The sequence below is a fragment of the Rhea americana genome, unplaced genomic scaffold, assembly GCF_003343005.1.
Source record: "Rhea americana isolate MKP2758 unplaced genomic scaffold, rheAme1 scaffold_72, whole genome shotgun sequence".
Lineage (NCBI taxonomy): Eukaryota > Metazoa > Chordata > Aves > Rheiformes > Rheidae > Rhea > Rhea americana.
The window spans coordinates 539,177-561,778 of NW_028186890.1; the positions used below are offsets into that span (position 1 = coordinate 539,177).

The 22,602-nt window shown below is 42.0% G+C and overlaps 1 protein-coding gene across 1 annotated transcript in view; it reads left to right on the forward strand.

The window, feature by feature from the left end:
* PRR5L (proline rich 5 like) overlaps positions 1 to 22,602 on the forward strand; it is a 50,713-nt gene that overhangs the window by 21,581 nt on the left and 6,530 nt on the right. Inside the window, exons 6-9 of the mRNA XM_085321872.1 lie at positions 7,752 to 7,809; positions 11,065 to 11,156; positions 14,540 to 14,680; positions 17,139 to 17,265. Of these exons, the coding sequence (XP_085177998.1) occupies positions 7,752 to 7,809; positions 11,065 to 11,156; positions 14,540 to 14,680; positions 17,139 to 17,265 (418 nt within the window). The remainder of the gene's footprint in view (positions 1 to 7,751; positions 7,810 to 11,064; positions 11,157 to 14,539; positions 14,681 to 17,138; positions 17,266 to 22,602) is intronic.

A 22,602-nucleotide genomic window follows, 5' to 3' on the forward strand; every position in this document is an offset into this window, starting at 1 on the left:
TTTCCCTGCTGTGAGCAAAGATACAGACATGTTTCCAATAGTAGATTGATAGCACATTCCAGTGACAAAAGTTACTATTCCTTCTTGAATGTCTTTACTCGAGAATCCTAGGGCAGTGGACCGGGGAAACAGACTGTGTGCCAAAGAAGGGCTGACAAAACTATTTCTTTTGTTTCCAAGTTCAGTGTCACTGCTGATGCCAGCTGATTTAAAGCTGTATAGCTGCCACCAGAGACAACAGAGTTGAATCAGGCTGCTGATTTGGCTGAAAAATAACCTTGAAAGAAAAGAAAGTTGTCAGTCAGGTCAGCTATCTCATTTGTCTTGTGCTCAACACGTGTTGTGCTCACCACCTCTGACACAGGGGGGTGATGGGAGTAGGTCACCAGGGTGGGGAGAAGAGTGGGACTGCAGCTTTTGGCAGCAACTTCCTCCTACCTCTGTTAAAGCCTGTTGAGAAATTGTATCCTGAAAACCAAGTATACTGTTCTCTAAGATTGCAGTGCACCCTGAAGGATCTGTTCTTAAAAGTAACCAGGCAGCTTTAAATGTCCTAGCAGCAATTAGAACAACTAATTGGATCATGTAATATTTGGACATGATAAATTGACTTAATCATTTTCCATTTCTTATGCTGTAGCACTTGTAGCAGAAGTCACTGAGATAATTTTTTTTAAAATCACATTTTCCATTGTTTTAAATCCCTGGCTCTTATATTATGTTTATTATGCACATACATATATAAATATGTAAATAAATACATATAAATACACACACACACAAACAAAAATATTTCTCTAACCAGAATATTTAAGACTAAAATGAAGCAGAACTTTCATAGTGAGACAAAGCTACTTTTTGCTTAGCTTGAATTACTTATTCACTAGTCATTTTCATAAAAACTTGTGGAAATAACCAGTTCTGAGCTACAGAATAAGTAAGTTTCTAAAGAATTCTTTAGGAAACAGAGAGTGTCTAGGCAGTTCTCTTCTGCTACCAAATCTTCATTCAGCCAGAGTTACTGAGCTTGTTTTGTATGTGAAAGAGAAGTGTAATTCCTACAAGGGTTTTGGTGGAAACTCAAGTGTCTCATTCTGAAGCAGGTTTGTGTTTACAGATCTGCTGCTTTAGCAACCGTATTAGATACACAAGCCATATCCTTGGATCGGAGTCTAAGTGTAAATGCCAGACAATTGGGACTTGGTATACTCTGTATTTGCTGCAGATGTTTCTTAAAATAATACTCCATGGTCCAGGTTTTCTGATATCGTATTTGCCTGTGGTCTCATATGCATCTGACCTAGTCTAATAGTTTTCTGCTGCTGAAAAGGGACGGCTTGTACCCACTCCTGTACTCAGTAACCCAGCAGTGACCCATCTGCTTTAACTGCTGGATTCATTTTCTCATGGGTTAGTAAGCTGAATCACAGTGAGGAGGAATCCTGTGAATATGGAAGGTAAGTGGTTGAGATTCAGAGTAAAGTAGCATTGGGACTTCTTTGGGGCAGCCTAAGATTTTCAGATAAGCTCCTTTTCGTTATCATACTTTCTGACCTCCATGGCTGTGAAGAAAATGTTTGAAATAATATATTAGCCTGTTTGCAATATATAAGCGTTGATAAGATGCATTGTCTTCCTGATCCTGCCTGCAGCCTGAAACAAAACCTTTGGGAAGGATGAACTGTTTCTTTTCACTCTCTGTGGGCTTGTTAATTCTGAAACTCGCAGAGGAAAATGGCAGTGTTGGCTGTTTCACAACTGACCATTTTAGCAGAACTGTTTGGTTTGTGAATATTAACTCCAAACTGTCTTCTCTTGAAGTATAGAAACCAAACTCTGTACCTAGGTATTTTAACAGCTACCGGCACTCATGAGTTGCAAATGGCAGAAGCTCTGTTGCAGAGTTAATACCTCACCAGACTGAAGACCATTGACTACAGTGTCAGAGTTGGCAGGTGAAGGATGGTGAATTCATTTTTGTATTTGCTCATTTAATTCAATGAGAGCTTTGATATCTTAAAAACAGAAGTGAGGTTATTACATAATTTCCAGTCTGTTGCTGTGGAGGCTCACAGAAGACAAGAAGTCTTGACTCAGAATCAGGCCCAGCTTTCTGTTTATAGGCAAAACCATATAAACCACAGTCTGCAACGAGATCCATGTCACTGGGGTGTCAAGCAAAGTCAAAATGGAAGATCACAGTGAGTAGTTGCAAAAGTAAGCAGTAACACTAATAGCACAAGCCTTGACCCAAGCCAAGATGAATTTTCTTTGCCTTCCTTTACAACTGTTAGAAACGAGCACCGGTGCCCCTCACTGCAGTCAGGCTCTGCTGTGTCAAGAGTCCCTTTTGCCATAGGTCAGCCTTCTCTGTTAAGACAGCTGAGGTTGGGGGCAAACATGTACTCGCCCCTCTACCGTGCCGTGTAAAGCTTTTTGCCAAATTCACTGCTGCATCCCTTTTCAGCACTCCAACCTAACAAATGTCTTCATACTTTTTCTCCTTTGAAAGTCATTCTTTGTGGAGTGTTGCTAACAGCAGAAAAATGTTGTGTGTGTCTCTCCTGCTCAGTGAAACAGAAAGCCGGAGTGTGTGACATTTCTTTCGTTGGCCCCAGGTCTCTGTTTTTGCCTGTTTCATAATGAGGCGAGGAAATGGTTGTTTAGGTATTGAAGTGAGTGTTCCTACTTGATAAAGATGTGGCCAGCTCTTATATGACAAAGTGCTGTCTCATGCTGGCTGCCAGTGGCTGGAGCAGTTTGGCCACTACAGAAAGGGAAAGAACTCAGACTTGGGTGATTTGCAGAGCGCAGCCATATGTCTGCCACAGTCTTTTGGGTCAAGCTGGTCTTTATTATTATAGTGATCTTCCAGTTGGCTGGGAACCCCTGTTCATGCAGGTCTACCAATTATTTCTGCTTCATCTGGCGCTTTCTAGCACTGGACTTTCATGGAGCAGCCCCAGAGGCTCCATAGCAACTGCTCAGCCTTGTTATCGCAGAGGGGTCCCTGAGCAGCTCAGCTGTGCTCACAGGAGCATCCTAGAGGGCCTCATCCCAGCTGGCACTGGCAGCAGAAATACCCGCTTTCAGCCTGGTGCACTTCTGCTTTGTAGATGTGCATGAGTCGCTTTAAATTGTGGCTGGTTGTTACCACTTAAGACTTACTGCGAGACTGTGCCATGCTCTCTCTAGCCAGGGCTCTCAGCTGGGGCTCGTGCTCATCACAGCAAGGCTGTGTGGGCCAGTGGGTCTGATTTTCCTGTAGCTGCTGCCTGGCTGCAGTGTTGCGGTCTAGGCTTGAGCAGCGTTGGCTGCTCAGGCTTCCTGCTCTGCTCTCCTTTTTATTCTCACTGCAGCACTCTCTCTTTAAAGTGGGATTATTTATATTTTGAACAAGGCTGCCTAAAAGAGTCATGTTAGGATATTATTTCTGCTTTTAAATGTGGCAGTGTGTTTTCTGCCTATGATCAATATGATCTCCCTGTTCCTATCACTACTTTTCCCTCTTCCTAGAAAAAAAAATCCCCATTTTTTTGAACAAGTTATGAGTGCTGCAGCTCATACAGATTTACATTTTTAAAACATTACCCAAAATTAGGGAGGTATTTGGGTGCAATTGCCAATATCTTACTGGAAAATAACCTGCAAATAAGGTTGAGTGATTCTGTTTTCTCAAGTTAACATGAGACTATCCAGGAAACAGTGGTTGTGTGTTTCTTCTAAAACCTGCAAAATGTCAGTTTAGCACTAGAATTCAAAGTTGCAGTTGCTGGGGTGGGGGGATTGCATTTAGCAAGTGGTGAAGTGTGCACTGGTGCAGCTGGAGCTGAGAGGTGCTTTCTCCCAGCCCAGCGGCTCTGTCTGGGACAGCCTCCACCTTCAGTCTTCGCACTGAGACACTGTAAATTCGTCCTAGATGGAGAAACTTGCCTCAGTTCCTCGAAAGGGGAAGGGGAATGTCTCTGTGCTGGGTCAAAGAAGGAATTACCTGGAAACTCCCTGCATTTTACAGCATGGTGTGTGACTCCCTTCAGAATATATGTATTTTTTATTCCAAGTTATTTCAACTCAGCTTACTTAGGAAGAATAGTGAGTATATGTACATTGGGGGAAGGAACTGTCTGCTGCACAACAATTCTTTGCTGAGCAAAAAATCTAAACTGATTTTTCTCAAGTTTTGAATGCTGGCTTCTGAAACTTGGGGGTACTCGAAAACTTAAAGACTCTCTCTTATCTACTCTTATTCGCAGCATATCTGAAAGAGCTACTGTGTTTTTCTGCATGTCCTAAAAATACGGGGCTTTCAGTCTGCAGGATTTCACAAGTTCACCTTTATCTGCTGCAAAACATCTCTCTCCAGATTTATCAACAGCATTTACTTGTGGGGTTAACTCAGGCCTTTGCTTCTTTGTAGTTCATGTTTCACCGTAAAGAGAGTAACGGCAGGTTTGTGGCACCCGTAATGAGACTACAGCAGCCGGGGGTGTCCTGGCAGCAGGGTTAGGACCCGGCTGTGGGAGTCCAGGGAAAGCTGCTTTGGGGAGGGAGGAGAATAGTCACTCCCCGAGCATGCGCTGGGCTGTAATTGGGAAGGGACAGAAGGTGGCAGCTGCACTTTTTCATATAAATATGTCCTTCAAGCTTACTGAGTGTGAGTCTGTATCTGGTCCTGCTTGTAAATATAATGCTTATTTTTCCTGTTGTCTCTGTCCTTCTATGTCACCTATGGCAACCAGGGAGAAAGCAGTAAGGAAGTAAGGCCTGGTGCAGACCTCCGCTGTGGCTGCATTTATTAGATTGTATTGATTTGTCAGCAAACAGTGTAGGATTTTTTAATGCAAACATATCTGACTTGCTTGATCTGAGGGGGTGATGTTTGGATTCAATCTGTATCTAAGCCTGTGTCTTTAACAGAAAAGACAGATAAGTAAAATCTCCAGAAAAGTTCAAGGTAGGGAGAAGGAAAATGAAGTGGTGGTAGATGTTGTTGAAGCATCTCTCTTCCCTGGAAAAAGTGGAAATTTGAGGAGATAATTAAAACATCTGCAGTAGCTGTTTGCTTGTGGAACTAAACCTTTTAAGAAACCTTAAGAATGAGAATTTATTTAGCGTATGGAAATACTGATGGATACATTCATAAAAGCATTATAAATTCTTTCTTCAGGATAATGATAAATATGTCAAGTTTCTAGTAGATTGAGCTGTGCTGCCCACTACGGTGTATAAATTCATACTTTGTTTGCTGACGTAGCTTTAGCATAGGAAAGATCTTTGAAAGCATTAATAATACTAAGTGGAAAACTATATCCACAATACTGAGGAAAAAGTATGTAAGTTGAAACCTAGTGTACTAGTACAAATAGAGAAGGAGTTCATATTTCTTGAGAGAAATGGAAGAAAATGAGTGTGACATCCTCGTTTATTTGTATATATATTTTAAATTATAGAATAGTTTAAAATGTCACAGTATTAAAGACCAACTGTAAATTTGTGCTGCAGTATGTAAGAACTGTGAGAACCTATTGCTGGAGATTGAAAAATAAAGAACTGAAATATTTTATTAATAAAAGAAAGCATATGGAAGGATTAAAGTGCAACATCCCTGCAAGCATTATCTTATTCTTCAGATAGAAAAATATTTACAGTGTAATTGGGTTTGGTTTTTGTTTTTTTTCCTATTTTTTTTTCCATTCCAGATTTCTTCCCCCTCCTCTTTTTTCACATTTTTTTCTTTGTTCTATGGAGATTTTCAGGTTTTTTGGCCAGAACTTGTCAAGTACAGTTATTTATTTCTGTTGAAAAAATCTAAAATATGAATGTAGATCTTGACAACTTGGTGTCTCTCTCCAAAACCTATATTTCTACAAGAGAAGCTTTGCAAAATAATCACTTTCCACTGGTTGGTAATAATATTTGGAAACATTGCAAATTTTTTTCATCATATAGATGGACTTAACCTACTGTTGCTAATTACTGTTGCTGTGGCAACAGATGAAACAGATGAGCAGATGAAAAACGTCTCCTAGCCAAGTTCTTTTTGCAGTTTGCCCCTTCCTTTGGCAGCCCTCTTTCACTCCCCCTCCAGAGGCAATTCTGGGCTTTCTCTCAACCCTAACCCTAATGCTAACCGGAGAGAGTGCTCCCCAGCCATTGCCTAGGTGAAAAATTTCTTGCTCACAAGTTCTCTTTGCTCCCTGCGCTTTCCTTGGCAATCTCTAATTGTGCTACTGAAGATGAATAAATCAGAAAATAGGCTTCTGCAGGGAAAAAAAATCACTTTATTGAGGGAAAATCCAGAGTCCAGAAAGTGGGTTTTTTTCAGAAGAAATTTGTGGCTTTTCAGCTGCAACTGAATGAGCTGTTGTGAGTGGGCCAGACACCATGGGCATTGGAGAAAGGGAGCAGCCCAGCCTGGGGGGTGTGCGTGCATGTTGTGCTGATGGCTTCCCGATGGTGCAAGCCCTCCTTGGGGGCACTGGCACCGTGCAAAGTATCAGCCGAGACTGGAGTGTCCGCCCCTCAACTGAAAGCCACATGCTACGTGAGGCCTCCAAGCAGCTATTTTGCTGTCTGTAGTATTGCCGGGGTGCTGCCGTTTCCACCTGTTTGCGTCCACAGCTTTTAAACTGCAGTTAGTGATAGTCATTTGTGCACCGTTTGCGAGCAGGTTCAGAAAGTCACATGCGAAAGTCCTCTGGACTCCTGTCTCCACATGGTCACCCATGTGCAAAATGTCAGTTTTAGCACAGCTGTCCATTAAAAACAAGCTGGGAGGATATACATGAGAAGCCTCTGAATATTGTGTGATATTCTGATGTTGAAACCTTTCAAAGGAACAGAGGCTTTACTTGCTATCAGTATAATCTCTGTGGTAGAACTGAACCTTCTGGGATGCAGTAATAGTGTGTTACATTCTGCAGCTCCTTTTTCTGAGATTTTCAAAGCTTTTTTGGAATAACTGATTTTCTTAGTGCTCTTGGGAGAAGAAAAAGGTAAGTATTGTAAACATTATTTTTACATTTGGGAAAAAGGGAGCAGAAAACCTGTGGGTCAGATGTCAGATACTTGAATGTCCAGAGTCGCAATTAGGCACATCAATGTCTTGGTCTGTCTGGATTAAGATTATTCAGAAAGACTGTAGGTCCTGCCTCTTTTTTTGTGCAGCTTGGGACTGCACACTAAGATGATTCAGTTGGTTAATATAGTGAAAAATAGCCTGTCTTAAAAAAGTATACATTTTGTTCCTGGATTATGGAGCTGAACTGACTTACTGTGCAGTCAGGCAAGCACCACACCAGTACAAAGGAGGAGCGGAGTGGGACACTGTGGTAACATTTGGCTATTTGATCTCCTCCACCAAATGGCTGAGGTGTAGCTTATATGGTTGCAGTTTTAGGTTTAAAAAAAAAAAAGAAGAAGAAGAAGAAATCTTGTTTTCTTAAATCCTTCCCTGTGACCAGGACAAGTTTATTCTTCCTCCCTATATGCCGAAATGCAGTTCTGGGAAGTGTTTCAAGTATCCAGTGTGCTTGTTGTATTCTCATGTCTGGTCAGATAAGAGAGGGTTAATGAAATGTGCAAAACTCACAGTGAGACCAGGTCTGGTGGCAGCGCTGGGAGCAACTATAACATGATTAGTCTTTAGATGTCTGCATGTAAAGTGGATAACATCAGAAAAACTCTTATTCTCCCATGTTCATTTTAAATCTTGGAAAAGGCAAATGCATGTCTCTCTTCTCTCTTGGCAGAACCAACTCCTTGCGAAGGGCTTGCTGTTTATAGAGGAGAAGGTTAAGCTGTGTGAAGGCAAGTATAGTAAGAAACCCATTTTGGAATGGGGTCCTGGAGGGCCCTTTTGAGTCATACTTCGATGTTTGGCCAGTGAGGTGATTCACATGGGTGGAAAACATGCATACCTTTCTGCTCAATTTAGACAATTTACCATCTTTGAGGACTATTTTTGGTGCTGTCTTAGGGCATCACTCAACCTGTTGGGAACCAGGTTGCAGTACAGCCTGGTATTGCTTAAGGGATGGTGGCCTGTTTGAATAGCAGCAGAGCTGAAACATTTCCACTAGCTCTTCAACCGCGAGAAGAGGAGTGTAAGTCTTGTATGGAGTTTCAACATGGAGTCAAAACAGTTCCAGGTTTGATATGAATCCTGTTTTGAAACAGTGCTGAGACCCTTCTGCCTTTTATTTCTCAAGGTGATTTGCAGATTTGTAGTCTGGCTATTGGGAGTCTTGTAAGCATGACTCTGGCTACGGTGATACTCTGTCATTGTGCTTTTGAGAACTGAACTAGCAGACTTTGTGTAATTGTAAAGAATAAACATTCACTTAGACAAGAATGAAACCCTTGAGAAAGAAATTCATCACACATGAAGTTCTACTCAAACCATTGGGATATTCAGACTGCCCATGAAAGAAGGCCAGTTTGGGACAGTGACTCTCAGGGTTTGATGTATGGGAGTTGGCTATGTTTATTAATGGTTTGCTCAAGCAAAGAGAGTTGTCTAGGGCACATGTCTTTATTCAAAACTAGGCTGCCATTTGATTTGACCCAGTTTTGTAGCCTATAGGAAAGATCCCTCTGGGTCATTAAATGGCAATAGATGCTTCTAATCTTGTGTCATGGTTGGTGCTGGATTTCTCCTCACCATGCAGGCACTCTGCACTGTTCATCAAGTGACTTCATCTGGCCAGCAGGCTGTGGGATGTGGACACTTGAAGGAGCTGTGCTGTATGCCAGCCTCCTGCTTCAAGGGGACAGCCTCATGGTGACTTGCTGTGCATTTCTTTGGCACAGTTCCTGTAAGGGAGAAAGGAAGGTGTTCGGCAGATTCACATTGTCCCAAACATGGGTATCCACCTGCCTCTGCCAGCTCTTCAGAACAAGCACTGAGCAGCTTATCATAGGTTTTTTTTCTGTTATGTGTATTTGTATAAAACTATTCCAGTATCTTTTAGCATTATGAAAATTGAGTTCCAGTCTGTAATAAGCTGAGAGCTGCCTGGAAGTAGCTTGCTGCTGCTCAAAGAGTTTGGGAAAGATGAAGTTTTCCAGGCAGACAGCAAAACCCCCTACCCATGCTTCTTTTTGTCCCTAGTTTGAAGTGACACTGGAGCCACTTTGCCCACGCAGACTGTCACCTCTGCTGGAGATGACTCATGGGCTCTTTCCCCCCACTTTTTTTTCGTAATGTGTAGCTTTGTTCCAGGTTTTGTGGTCACAGCAACAAGAATTTCTTCTAGGTGCTTCTCAGTTAGCTTTACCTTCCTCGAAGAGAGCTCTCTTCCAGTATTCAAAGATGGGCTAAAGTTCCTGCTGCAAGGCATAGCAATGTTTTACTGTGTCTGTTTTTCAAATCACAGACGCTTATTTTAATGTCATTTTTCTTGATACAGTCTGTCAGAATCTCTTTCAATGTCTGTAGGATATATGATTTCTTGAAGAAACAAGCTGTTCCTCCTCCTCTTTCAGAATAAAATGTAATTTATGATGTTTCATTCTAGCTCTAAACACCGAACTGTAAGCGTCTTAGGGAGGAAATAGAATAGAGAGAAATTAAAAAGCTCAATTTGTCTGTTTCCTGTTTTCTTTTTCATTTGCTGTTGCCAGTTTCTGGTAATGGGTGGCTGTGATGGGGATATTGGGTACATTCTTGTGTGTCTGCCGTCCCAATTTTGAAGCCAGCATGGCATCTGGTACAGTAAATCCTCCCTGTCAGCCCTCCCATGGTCAGTGGGGTCTCCAGTCAAAAGGAAACCTTTGTCGAATCTGGCCCTGCTGGTTCTCTGTCTTCTGGCTTGTGTCTTAAGCAAGCCAAAAGGCAGAACTGATGGACGAGCACAAGGAAAGCCTGTCTGGAAGTCAGATGAGGAAGACACTTTAGTACCTAAGACTCATTTGATTTGCAGTTTTGTGTATGTTCCAGTTGCTTATATGGGGGCTTTAATAAGCTTAAGACTTCAAAACTGCCCTGAGCAGCCATCCCCCATCTCTGCTGCTCATTGTGAGCTACTTCTGAGGCTCCATGAAAGATATTCTGGAAAAACATTTTGTAAGAAACTTAATTATTAAATATGGGTCTATATTTCCAATGAAAATATTTGGAGGAGGTGCCACAAATTGAAAGAAACATTGGAAATGCCTGGCCTATGGGATGTGAAAAATCCTCTAAAAAGCTTAGAACTCTTGGGCCTAAATGCTGAGAAACACACACAACTCCAAAGGTCAAACATATGAGTGTAGTTTAAAATGTCTGTCCAAAGTATTATGTTCAGTAGAGCATTTTTGTTACAACCGTGGTCAAAGGCTAGTATTGTTCTTGTTGTGGGAGTCATGAGTTGCAGAACTTAGTCTGCCTCCATTTTAAACAGCTACCTACATTTAGGGGTGCTTTTTGGAGTCCAATTCACATGAGGGGTGGCCACAAGTGACTTTCACTTGGGAACCTTCCCAATTGCCAGGAATGAGAGGAGAAGCTCTGAGAGGAGCATGGTGGCTCTGTGGTGGCTTTCCAGCCATGAGCGAACATGCCTGCAAGAGTTACAGCTTTTGTGTCAGAACAAAGGAATGTGGGGAGGCTGAAGAGAACTGAGCTCTTAATTTTGCCTCCCTGTCTCAATTTCTGCAGAATAGCCAATACCGGCTGTGCACTTTTAATTTTCATTCTGAGCTGCTAGTGTATGGCTGTATTTCTGTGCAAATTTAGTTATGAACTGCGAGATTATGCAATCCTTTGCTGGGGAGATAAAGCCTTGTGCTTAAAGAGATGCTTCACTCTTTCATTGGAACCAATTGCTCATATTTTGCACAGAGCTGTTCTCTTCATGATAAGCAACACAGTGATTTCTGGTGACAATCCTGTCTCTGTCACGTAGGGCAAATCTTAGCTGAGTCATGTCCATTTTTTGGAAGAACATTAGCAGCATGATGGGTGGGTTTATAGCTCTTGCTTGGGAAAGTAGGGAGTAGTTGGAAAATCCAACTTGACTTCACTGTTCCACTGTTCCTTTTGCTAGAGCACTTCTTTGTTCTCAATCTCTGTTTTTGTAGGTGAGGATCGCATTGATATCCTGTCTGAAATTTGGGATCAGTACTTCACAGAGACCCTTCCCACACTCCAGGCAATATTTTATCCAGTCCAGGTAATCTTAATTAAAATTCAGTCTTCAGTCAGGCCAAGCAATGTAACTAGAACATCTACCAATGATACATGGATACTTCTCTTTTGTTTCAGCAGTAATATTCCGTCTGGTGACTAAATAGGTCTTAAAATCTTTGAACTAAATCGGAGCAAGTATGTTTTGCCTTGCTCAGCATTAATTGTGTAAGAAGGACTCCTAGGATGTCCTGGACCAAGCACGGTGTTTTGAACCAAGTTTATTCCTACTGATCTGCCCTCTGTCTGTACTTAGCTAAACCTGAACACCGCAACTATAGGATTATGCTTTATCTAAATAGAAACTCTGGGACATTTGCAATTGTGAGTTCTTCTGGTTTTGAAATACCCAGAGTTCCATTAGGGCAAATGATGAGGACACTGACAACATCTCTCAGAGGGACAAACCTGAAGACTAGTTAAGGGACAAACCTGTATTAAACCCCCCACTAACTGCTTTTAGGGGGCTGATGCCTGAGTGATGTGATGCACAACAGATGCCTGAGTTGTGTCACTGAAAACCCAAGAAAGGTTTTTCCAAAGTTTAATAAAGGAATGTGTAAATATCTGGCTGGAAAATGAACGAACAATTTTATGTAAGACCTGTAACCAGCTGTATTATGAAAACTGGATATTCCTCCAGAAATATTGACCTCTATCAGTCTTTCATGTAGTTTTGATCAGGATTATCAATAACAGTCTGAATAGCCCCCCCACCAGCCTATTTTGATTTTTTCTCCAATCAGAGGAGAAACAAAAATGTATCTTATGAGCAGACTGACATTCTTAAAATGTTAGCCCCCTCCTCTTGACTTCTGCCTGTTCCAGGAGCCATGCTTTCTGGAGCCATATGTTATTATTTTTTTCCTTGTATAATTTGAAAGGCAGCAGGTAAAGCTCACAGGTTGCTCTTTCTCTCTAATTCTATTAAAGTTGACATTTCCTAAAAGAGCAAAAGACTTCTGTAAAGAAAGACACTAACTTTTTCACTGTGTTTATTTTTATTCTTTCCTTGCAGCAGATGCTTAAAGGTAGGTGTTTGACAGGTAAAATTGCACAATTATAATATCCCCCCATTCTCTCCTTTTGCAACTAATTTGTAGCCATTGAGTGACCTAATCTGTATAAGTAGGGATTTGTCTGCACTGCAACAAGTTTGTGTGTACTGTAGAAACAGCTGAGCTAACTATGTGCCATATCCATTGATGCTAATATTTCTGCCACTTACTGGCAAAATCTACTCCATTGCTGTTACGTGTCTCTAACGAGAAACTGAACAAAGATTACTGCGCGGTGGTGCAGCTTTTGGAAGTGGCGGTGGTGAAAGTGTGACTATGGAATGTTAAGATTCTTTGAAAACATAACTTTCTTGCTGTGTCATCTCTCTTGTCACTGTATCTTGAGTCACTCAAACACATTTCACAGAAGCGGTGAAGTTAGGGAAGTATTGTCATTTTGCAGATAAGGAATGGAAAGGAAACAGATCAGAGATCAGTCCTACACAAATCTATGGGATTTAAAACCCCTAAGAACCTGATCTGAAGTAAGCTGCCTAAGGCTACAACAGGGATAGTCGCTGGTGCAGGAAGAAACTGAACCAAGATTATTCTAATTCCAGGCCAGTACCCTAGTATCAAGTTTGGCCTCTTCCTACAAATAAAGAACTGTATATACCTATTTATATGGTGCTTCACCAAATGTAAAGCGAGATCACTTAGTAAATCTCCCTTACCAAGTCACAGTTCTTCATGGACTACTTTGGTAGATGAGAAAGTTTCTTTATTGGTCCACTATCTTCTATGACTCCTTTGTTGCAAATGTCAGTGTAAGCATTTAGATGAGTTTTAATGTGATCCCAGCAACTGTCCATTCAGAATGAAAGTAAGCTGGCCAAATGTGTGAGCACGTTACCAATGGTAGTAACTAGAAGTAACTTCCTATCTCAGCTAAGTTTAAACCTGAGGCTTATAGTTGTTGCAGAAATATGACCTTTAAGCAGCTGAGTTGCTTAAATTGTTATACAGAGGGAAACTATGTAAACAGGTCACTGGTTTTTATGTAGTTGTGGCTGCTGATGTTAACTACTTGGTGTGGAGAAAGAATAGCAAATCTTCCTGTTTTGTTTGGCACAATGAGACATCTGCATTTTGAAATGGGATATGAAGTTTGTTGGGCTAAAATGCATGAGAGAAATAAAAAGTAAGCAGCTGCTGAAATACAGTTTAGATTTTTTTTTTTCTACACCCTGATTTTTCCAAACACACACGGATGGTTTGAAATAGCAAAGTGCTTTTATTGTGGCCAAGCTGACCTCCAGACCATTGGCTTTAGATCTTATTTGCATATTGATGATGCTGTTAATTATGACATTAAACCCATTATGAATTAATGGTTAACTGGTGTTAATTCCTTCCAGCCAAATATTTGCCTCAATGAGTGTGTTATGGGAACTATAAAGTGATTCCAAAATAGAGCGTAGGGCAGAGATTAACACACTGGAGAGAACAAGGGAAACTCTTCAGGCTGGGAAGTGTTGGGCTGGCCTGACTTGAAACAGGGCTGGGAAGATTTCTGCACTTAAGCTGTTGTGGGGCAAGAGAAGTCTTAAGCCTAGAAGATAGCAGTAACACCAGAATGCTGACTGGAGTTTAACTGTATTTAAATACACTGAGAAATCCTGCAACATCTTCATCTGTTAAGCCTGCTCATTTGTGTGGTGCTGTTAAAAAGTAAAATCTAGAGGACACAGAACTCCTTGTGGTTGAAATCAAAGCTGTTGCTTTCATTCTCTGTCCAGTTGTTTTTTTAAATGGTGTTGCTAGGAGCAGTCTAAATAGCTTTATTCTAGCCTACATGCTAAAATCTATAATGGATTTTTATTGTATCAGCTAGCAAATGTTGAGCAAAAAGAGGATCTAACACAGACCAGAGGTAGGCTTGCATGAGGAGTATTCTGTACAAGCTTCTTCCCAACCAACTCTGTTGCAGTTTATCAGCTCAGAGTGGCAAAAGCACTGGCTGCCTCCATACTGGGCTGCAGATGTTTGTGGCTAAGTTGTGTGGCAGTTGATTTTTATGAATATGTAGTCTTCTGGTGAAACACACGCTCACTTTTGGCTTCACTCCAAACCTAGTGGCACCTCAGATGAGGTGTTACTCATATCACAATTTGTGTGGGACAGTGATTAACTGATAAAGAGTACCAGGAATCCTGAAGTTGAGCAGCTGCTGAGTACTTTACCGCAGCAGCAACTGGCAAGGTGTCAAGGTGTGCCCTTTTCGTGAGTATGAATACATGTGTTGGTGTTGTGGTGTAATGTTCACATATTCCTTTGCCAACTGTTTGATTTCTGTCTTCTGTATTTTTAGGGTCAGGAATTGACTATCCGTCAGATTGCTCTTCTTGGCTTCAGGGACTTGGTCTTGCTAAAAGTGAAATTGGAAGAGATCCTACCTCTGGTCCAGACAAAACTCCCAGCTTCCATTGTCCAGATGCTATTAATTCTACAGGTGGAGATTTTTTTTTCATTGTTTGACTCCACTTGGGATTTTTGCTCTCAGGAGCCCTGGAAAGGAGAGTTGGGAGGGTAACGGGTGTGGTGAAGAGGAATTTGTGTGTGCTTGTTTGGGGATGTTAAACAAAGAAATGAGCTGAATTGACTCAAATGTTCTGAGCTTTCTTGGCAACAAGTAAGGATCATAGAATCATAGAATCGATAAGGTTGGAAGGGACCTCTGGAGATCATCTAGTCCAACCTCCCTGCTCAAGCAGGGTCACCTAGAGCGTGTTAGATACGATTGCATCCAGGCAGGCTTTGAATATGTGAGATTCCACAGCCTCTCTGGGCAACCTGATCCAGTGCTCTGTCACTCTCACAGGGAAGAAATTCCCCCTCACGTTCAGGCAGAACTTCCTGTGGGTCATCATGGAAGGACCAGATTCTGCTCTTTGGTGTTTGTGTTTTTCTTCATATGTCAGCTCTTCAGCTAAGAACAGTCACAGGATTCTTTTGTCACATAAATTCTCATGTGGCAGCTTCTCTAAATGCCTCTTTAGGTACTAGATCTCCTGATTTGTCAGCTTTATAATGACAGGACAGATCTCCCACATAGTTATTTATGGTATTCAAACAAGCTACGACTGCTGACCCCCTACTGTCAGTCTCCCTCAGCTAGGTGGGACACTTAGCCTAGCTTGTAAGAAGAGGAATACCTTTTGGCAGCAGGCAAAATGTTGTAGATCTTCCAAAGGCCTCTCCCAAGAGACCCAGAGTTTCTGTGAGGACTGTCCTTTGTGTCCAGACCTCAGGAGGACACTATTTTTATCTTCCAGTCATGGCATGTACAGCCAAGTATATCAATTGTTTCATTTTTTTTTAATATGGCCCAGCCTGAGAGTCACAGAAAATGCCAGATTCCAGATGTCTCTGGCTTTTATTTCCCCTTCACTATAGCTAATAATGAGTGGCAGGGAATGGAGCTTTCTGAAGTACAGTCAAAGTCGAAAAGTGGCTAAGCTGGTATTTTATGAGTTCTCGAGGCTACAGGATTCCTGGGCGCTGCCTTTTGCTTCAGTCTTCACTGCTAAAGGCAGCCCCCAGGAATCCTACGGCCTGGACATGAGGGAGAAAGGCTGGAGAAGGGGAGACTTTCCTTTGGTTGAGGAGGATAGGATTAGAAACCTTCTGGGCAGGCTAGACATCCACAAATCTATGGGCCCAGATGGGATGCACTCACGGGTACTGAGGGAGCTGGTGGATGTTGTTGCCAGGTCGCTCTCCACCATCTTTGAAAGGTCCCGGAGAACTGGAGAGGTGTCTGAGGACTGGAAGAAAGCCAGTGTCACTCCAGTCTTCAAAAAGGACCAGAAGGAGGACCCAGGCAACTATAGGCCAGTCAGCCTCACCTCCATCCCTGGAAAGGTGATGGAACAGCTCATTCTGGATGTCGTCTCCAGACATATGGAGGAAAAGAAGGTGATCAAGAGTAGCAGCATGGATTCACCAAGGAGACTGTGGAGTCTCCTTCCCTGGAGATCTTCAAGGTCCGCCTGGTTGCAGCCCTGTCTAACATGCCCTAGGTGACCCTGCTGAGCGGGGAGGTTGAACTAGATGATCTCCAGAGGTCTCTTCCAGCCTTACTGATTCTATGATTCAGTGATGTTCCCAGTGACTACAGACTATAATGACAGGAGATATTAAGGTACTAGCTGAATTTCTCTGAAATATTTTAATAAAAGAAAATTGAGAGCAAAGAGGGTCTCAAAGTGACACATCCAGTAGTGGGGAATAAAAAGCTGATTGAGGCTTTGCAGGAAGATAGTCTCTGCAGACTCTCTGAAATTACTGTTAAATTGGTTGGTGTTATCTACCACCTTCACACCTGTATGCTGAACTTCAGAGGGTGTTTTTCCTGCAGTCTTATCTAGGGAGAGAGCAGTGCTTTACCCATGCTGTGTTGAGGCTTGTTCACTTCCTGGCAGAATTTCCCTGGTATAATTATTCTGCTGCAGTTAAACAGTGTAAATTCTCAGTGTGAGCATGCCTTATACCTTGCTGTCCCGTGGCCAGAAAAATACAGATAGCTGCTCAATAGCCATGGGAGTATGGCTATGACTTGAACAAGATGGTCAACCTGAATAGTGCCCCAAACTCCATTTGGGCTAATTAGCTGTGCTGCTCTGAATGCGGTACTGATAGGGCTGTCCTGCTCCCTCTGCAGAGCCAGCCTGTTGACACAGGTACTGACACAGTGCTGCGTTGCTCAGTGCAGAGATATTCCCTCACCTGGAGGGAGATCCTAGCCCTTCTGACTCCCAGAAGTCATACACACAGACAGACAGATGTATATGTATGTGTGTGTGTGTGTATATGTCTTTATATATATATATATTTATATTAAACACTCTATAAATATCTTATTCAAAACAATAAAAGCATAATATTGGCTTTTTGTGTTTGAATTTCAGAGCGTCCATGAGCCTACTGGCCCCAGTGAGGGCTATCTACAGCTGGAAGAACTGGTCAAACAGGTGGTATCACCGTACTTAGGCTTGTGTGATGATCACAGCTTCTCTGGTAGCACCTGCTTGCTTGGTAAGACTCGCTCACTGAACAGAAACGCTTGCATACACTCTTGTTAGGGTAGGCAGGTTGGTCATTGTAAGGCAATGCTCAAGACAGAGAGAGAAGAAAGGTTAAAACACCCTCAAGAAGGTCCTGATCAATATGGTTCTGAATGTAGCTTGTGAAAAGCTTTTTATTTCCCGTGACAGAGTGATTGATTATGACCCCACCACTGCAAAAAGTCCCTCCCCTCTCTGGAGGTGGGTTGGATTTGAAAGCTGCTCTGGTTCGTGCCTGGTGTCCTGACCTCACCCTCTCACCCTCCTTTGCTGCCTGCTTGCTAGTCCATGTCGACTGTCCTGATTCCTGAACTAGCTACTGTATTTGCCAGGCTTCACAACCAGTAAGTCTGTTGGCTGCTCATTCTGAGGGATTATAGTGTTTTTTTCTTTTTTTTTTCTTTTTCTTTTTTGGATACAGTCTTCTTTCCATCTGGGGACTGTGTTAAAAAAAAAAAAAAGCTCTGTGTTTAAACTGTGGATAAATAGGCCTAGGTGAGAGAACTGGCACAGCACTTCAGAAAAGGGATGCTTATAGTGGAAAACTTCTCCACATATGATCCAAAATCTCAGCTCACAAGTGTGGCCAGCAAGAAAAGATTGACTAGCCTAGAAATGAGCATAGTGATAACTGACTTTATAACCAAGATTTAAAAAGAACTAAAGAAAGCTCCAAATTTCCTTCTATTTTTTGACACTCTGTAAACTTTAGGCCTTGCTTTAGTACAATCATGGTGGGTTTTAGCTAGCTGCAGACACATAGCCTATCTTTTACTACACTTTAGCAGCACAGGGAGAAGTTGGTGAGGTGGTATAAGGACTTACCAGAACCTAGAGTATCTGTGTCCGTAACAAATTCATGACTTCAGGCAAACTACTGCTGAGGCTCTTTGTTCTTCTGGCTGTTGGGCAAATAAGTAAACTGCCTTTTATGCAAGTGAACATGGTTACACTGTTCAGCATTAAACTGCAGACCTGATCCAGAGACTAGAACTAGACCACATTCTTCCCATAAAAGCCGAGCTTGGACAAATTTGATTGTTTGGCTGTTTACGGATGACTGCTGGTATAGTTTAAAATATAGCTGCCTGACTTGTACTGAAGTTTCTAGCCATTCTGGTTTTCTGCCAACTAAACAAGGCATTAGTGTCATAAAAAAATCACATGAACTGACCTTGTAAAGTTTATATGCCTTAAAATCATTGTATTTGCTTTGATTTTAGCTGTCATTTATTGTGTGTATTTCCCAGGTGGCCTTTTGCCCCTGATCCACCCTGTACTGAGCAGGAGAAGGAAAGGAAGAACTTGTGTTTGCATTACACAACATTGGCAGTGGAGTAGCACTTTTCTGCAGATAATCTTGGTATTTTCAAAGTGCTCCTGTGGTGGTGGTTTCTTTTGCTTAGCTCCCAGTTCTAACCCAAGTTTTCTTCTTCTTCTTTCCCTCCTTCTGTCATCTCCTTGCTTTCTCAGAACAAATTTTTTCTCTCACTGGGCAGCCCATAATGATGAATCTCAGCAGCTTCCCTGCTGTGTAGTAGCTCTGTAGTAGCTTTTGTGAAATGCGCTGTAGATCTTTGGGTATACTTGCATTCCCAAAGGATGCTGTGAAGTCCAAACTGCACTCTAGACTGGACCTTCAAGATGAAAGAGCATTGAGAAATGTGGCTGAAGAAGGCCTCTGCTCACTGCTATGCATAAACATGTGTGTTAAACTTGATTTAAAGTGGGAGAGGCATGCAGAGGGAATAGATATGAAAGGGGACTTGACAGCTCACAGTAGGGAGGTGTAGAAGGCAAAATCCGTACGTAAGGCAACAAATTACAAAGTCAGGATGGCGCGTGGGGAAGAGGGAGCTGGATCTAAGAGCTCAAGTCCAGGGAATGAGGACGAGTCTGGGCTGTACTCCTGTTTCACCCTGGGACAGTTCTTCAGTTACCACCGTTCTGTAGGAGGTTGGGTTATGGCAGAAACATTAGGGCATAGTTGCCTCAGTTGGTTTATTCAGTGCATGCTGTGCTGTGATGCTCTTCCTTTTCCCACCTTTCTTGTTTCCCCCACGTGAGTTAGCCTCAGCCTGCACTATCAGGATGGGGCATACTGAAGGGATCCAGTTGTCTAAGAAATGATGTTTAAATTGTGAATGGAGAAGAAAATAAAACATTCACCCTCTTCCTGACGTATATTTAACCTAACAGAGAGGGTGTGTTTGGCACAGACATCGCTGCTGATTTGAGTTTGCCTGCAAAATTCACTTTAAACCCCCCCCCCCAACTATGTTCCTAGCTATAACACACCAAAACAGAAATAAAATTTCTAGGCAAACTATTCATGATAATGTGTTTTGTGTGGTCATTGGTGAGATGCAAGACACAGCCCATTTTATACATGAAATGGCTTTCTTTCAACTAGAAACCATTGGCAACCTATTAATTAATGTTTGAATTCTCTGCCAGCTCTCTTTTGCCTTCTGCACTGTGATGTGGTTATGGTTGGAGCATGTTGACTGCTGACTCTGCCAGCATCCCCATTAACCAGGGATGCCTTTCTCCCTAATAGGCTGTCCTACAAGAAGATTTGCCGATGAGAAAGGATTTGGGCAAGGAGTATAGTGTTACATGTAAACTCCTTGCTGCTTTTTGCTTTTTCTCTCTTTCGGAGACTCTTTCTGGATGGAGTTCTTTGCATTACAACTTTGTATGGATGACTTGATACAATGCATAATACCATTATTTCAGTGTTACAGAGGTGAGACAGGGTTCCACTGTGTAATGAGATATGCATAATAATTGAGGAAGGCCAACTGACAGATGGCTTGCAGGAAAAAAAAGCTGGAAGGCATCAGAAGATATCCAGTCTGATGCTTCTCAGTCATGAGTTCATAGTGTAGCTTGTGGTCTGTGCAAGATTTGCAGGATTTGTTTTTCATTTTACAGGGAACTGTGATTGTTCTTTCAAGTAAATAAAGGGGGAAAAGTAAAGCAATAAATGAATGTTCAGAGTTTAGCCTGATTTTTAAGTGATTCTCATCATGAAAGATTTTACTTACATTGTATGAAATCATTTGCACACATTTTTTTTTTCTCAAGTCAGGTCACCCTTCACTTGAAAAGACTAAAAATAGAGGAATTCTCTACTATCCTTTTCTCTGTTTCCACACTTGATCAGTTGTGTAAGCCGTTTTTACAGAAGCCTGGCTAACCTGTTCTTAAAAACCTCAAGCGAGGGAAACTCAACAACTTTTCTGTGCAGTTTCTTGCAGCCCTCATCCTTGGCATTAGAAAGTGTTGCCTAATGTCTTAAGAATGTTGTTGGGAGATGATAAGACCAGAGACCTACCAGATTTGAGCTGAATTAACAAATTCAGAAGCCAAAAGCCAGGCCAGTTTCCTCAGTCAAGCCAAAGACTGAGTAGCCTTAGTAAATGGTGAGCAAACTGCCTGTGTTAGTTACAGGGCCTCCTGCTGCACCTCCCGATACCTGCCCTTGTGATCCTTCCCTTATCTCTTAGAGCTACAATTTCAGGCAAAACATCTGCTGTTGGATAGAAAACATAGAATTCTTCTAACTTCTTCCACGGAGCTCCATCCAGCTGTATTGCATTTGTTTCCAACAGACATTTCAGTGGGATCTTGTGCATTTTGCTGTGACAACAGGAAACTGGGCCATTCCTGTGCTTCTGTGGGGCTGGAGAATTCCTGTAACTACCTCGAACAGAATCTGAGCACTTCAGTGTTTAACTGTGAATTTTATTCTCCAGCATCACCACCACTTCCTACAACCCTTTTCTAATCTTGAAAGACAGACTTGCCTGGCTAGAGAGAGTGTCTAAATGCTATCCATTTTTCCTCACTGGCTGTTGATGTTCCTGACTAGCATAGGCAGGCTCCACTCAAAAATCTCTTCCTTAATTAATACATTTCTTAAATACCTGAAGGTTTCTTATATGTGTGAACTAAAATATTGCAACAGTTATCAAAGCAATGCCTGGTATCATTGAGAAATGAGGCACAAGGGATTTGTCTAAGTCTCCTAGCAGAGTGGGAGATCACGAACTTCTGGCTCGTCTTCATATCAAAGTCGCCTTTGCCTTACTCCTTTTTCACAGTGTTGCCCTTCACTGAATTCCATTTGGCCTAATTGTCAGTGCTATTGGATTTAGGGGAAAAATATCTTTACATAAGTCTCAGAAGGAGAGGGTTCCCAGTAGCTTTTGTTGCTGTTTTTATAAGTAGACTGCTAAAAGGTGTAATTGAAAGTATGTAATATTTAGATCTGAAATCCAGATTGCTAAACAAATTAAAGACACCTGAAGCCACTACAAAATCTGAGTTAGAAAAGTAGGGTCATCTAGTAGCCCAGTGAAATGGTCTTTCTGCTTCTTCCTTGTCTCATCTGTGTGAAATGAATAACTTGTAGTTTAAACAGCCCTAGTGCATTCCAGTAGACTGGGAGAAGCACTGTGATTTTGCAAACTGGCCTTTTCTGTCCTCAGTTAACTCTTCTGTTATCTTAGTCAGTGTTTAATATTCAGCTGGATTTAAAGTATAGTATCTATTTGAGCAGCACCTTTATCTCAAAAGTTCATGGTTGCAGAAGAAGAACATGGTGAAATAATACTATTTCTAGTGCAGAGTTAAAAGTTTATTTTCTCCAAATTAAAATATATGAGGATGTTTTTCAAGCAGTGAGGATAAACTACTGATATTGATTGCCTACCTACTTAAAAAACATGCCATGAGAATGCTGACTAACTGTTGGCCTACCCAGAGCACAGACGTTCTCACACTGCTAATTAGCCGAGTGGTTTAGGTGATGAGTGATCACGCGGCAGCAGTGTGGCCCCAGCACATGCTAGCAGCATGTCTGCCCGGGTGCTTGCATGGGTTTGCAGTTGCTGCTCAATTCTGGGTTCAGCTCAAGTATTCTTCAAGTCTTCACTGTCGTTGCAGTACTCCTGTTTTCATGCTGAGAGAGGTCTGAGGCGAACGGTGCAGTCTTCTGAATTACTGTCAGTGTTTCTGTCAATACCCACAACTTTTTTACAATCTCTCCATCCAGATTCAGGTTAGATTTCAGAAGCTGAGTGATATCAGACTTCGAAGCATTGACACATGCATCATCTCTGTGCAGTCTGCTTGTCAGTGAGTGTGTATATGTACACGCATGCACGCACCTACATACATAGTGTATATGCCTATGAAATGATAAATATAGACTGGCTGGCTGGTTTGCAAACTACCACAGTGGTTGATGTTACTAATGACTCTAGCTGACCATTTTACCACAGCTATCAAGGGTGTAACA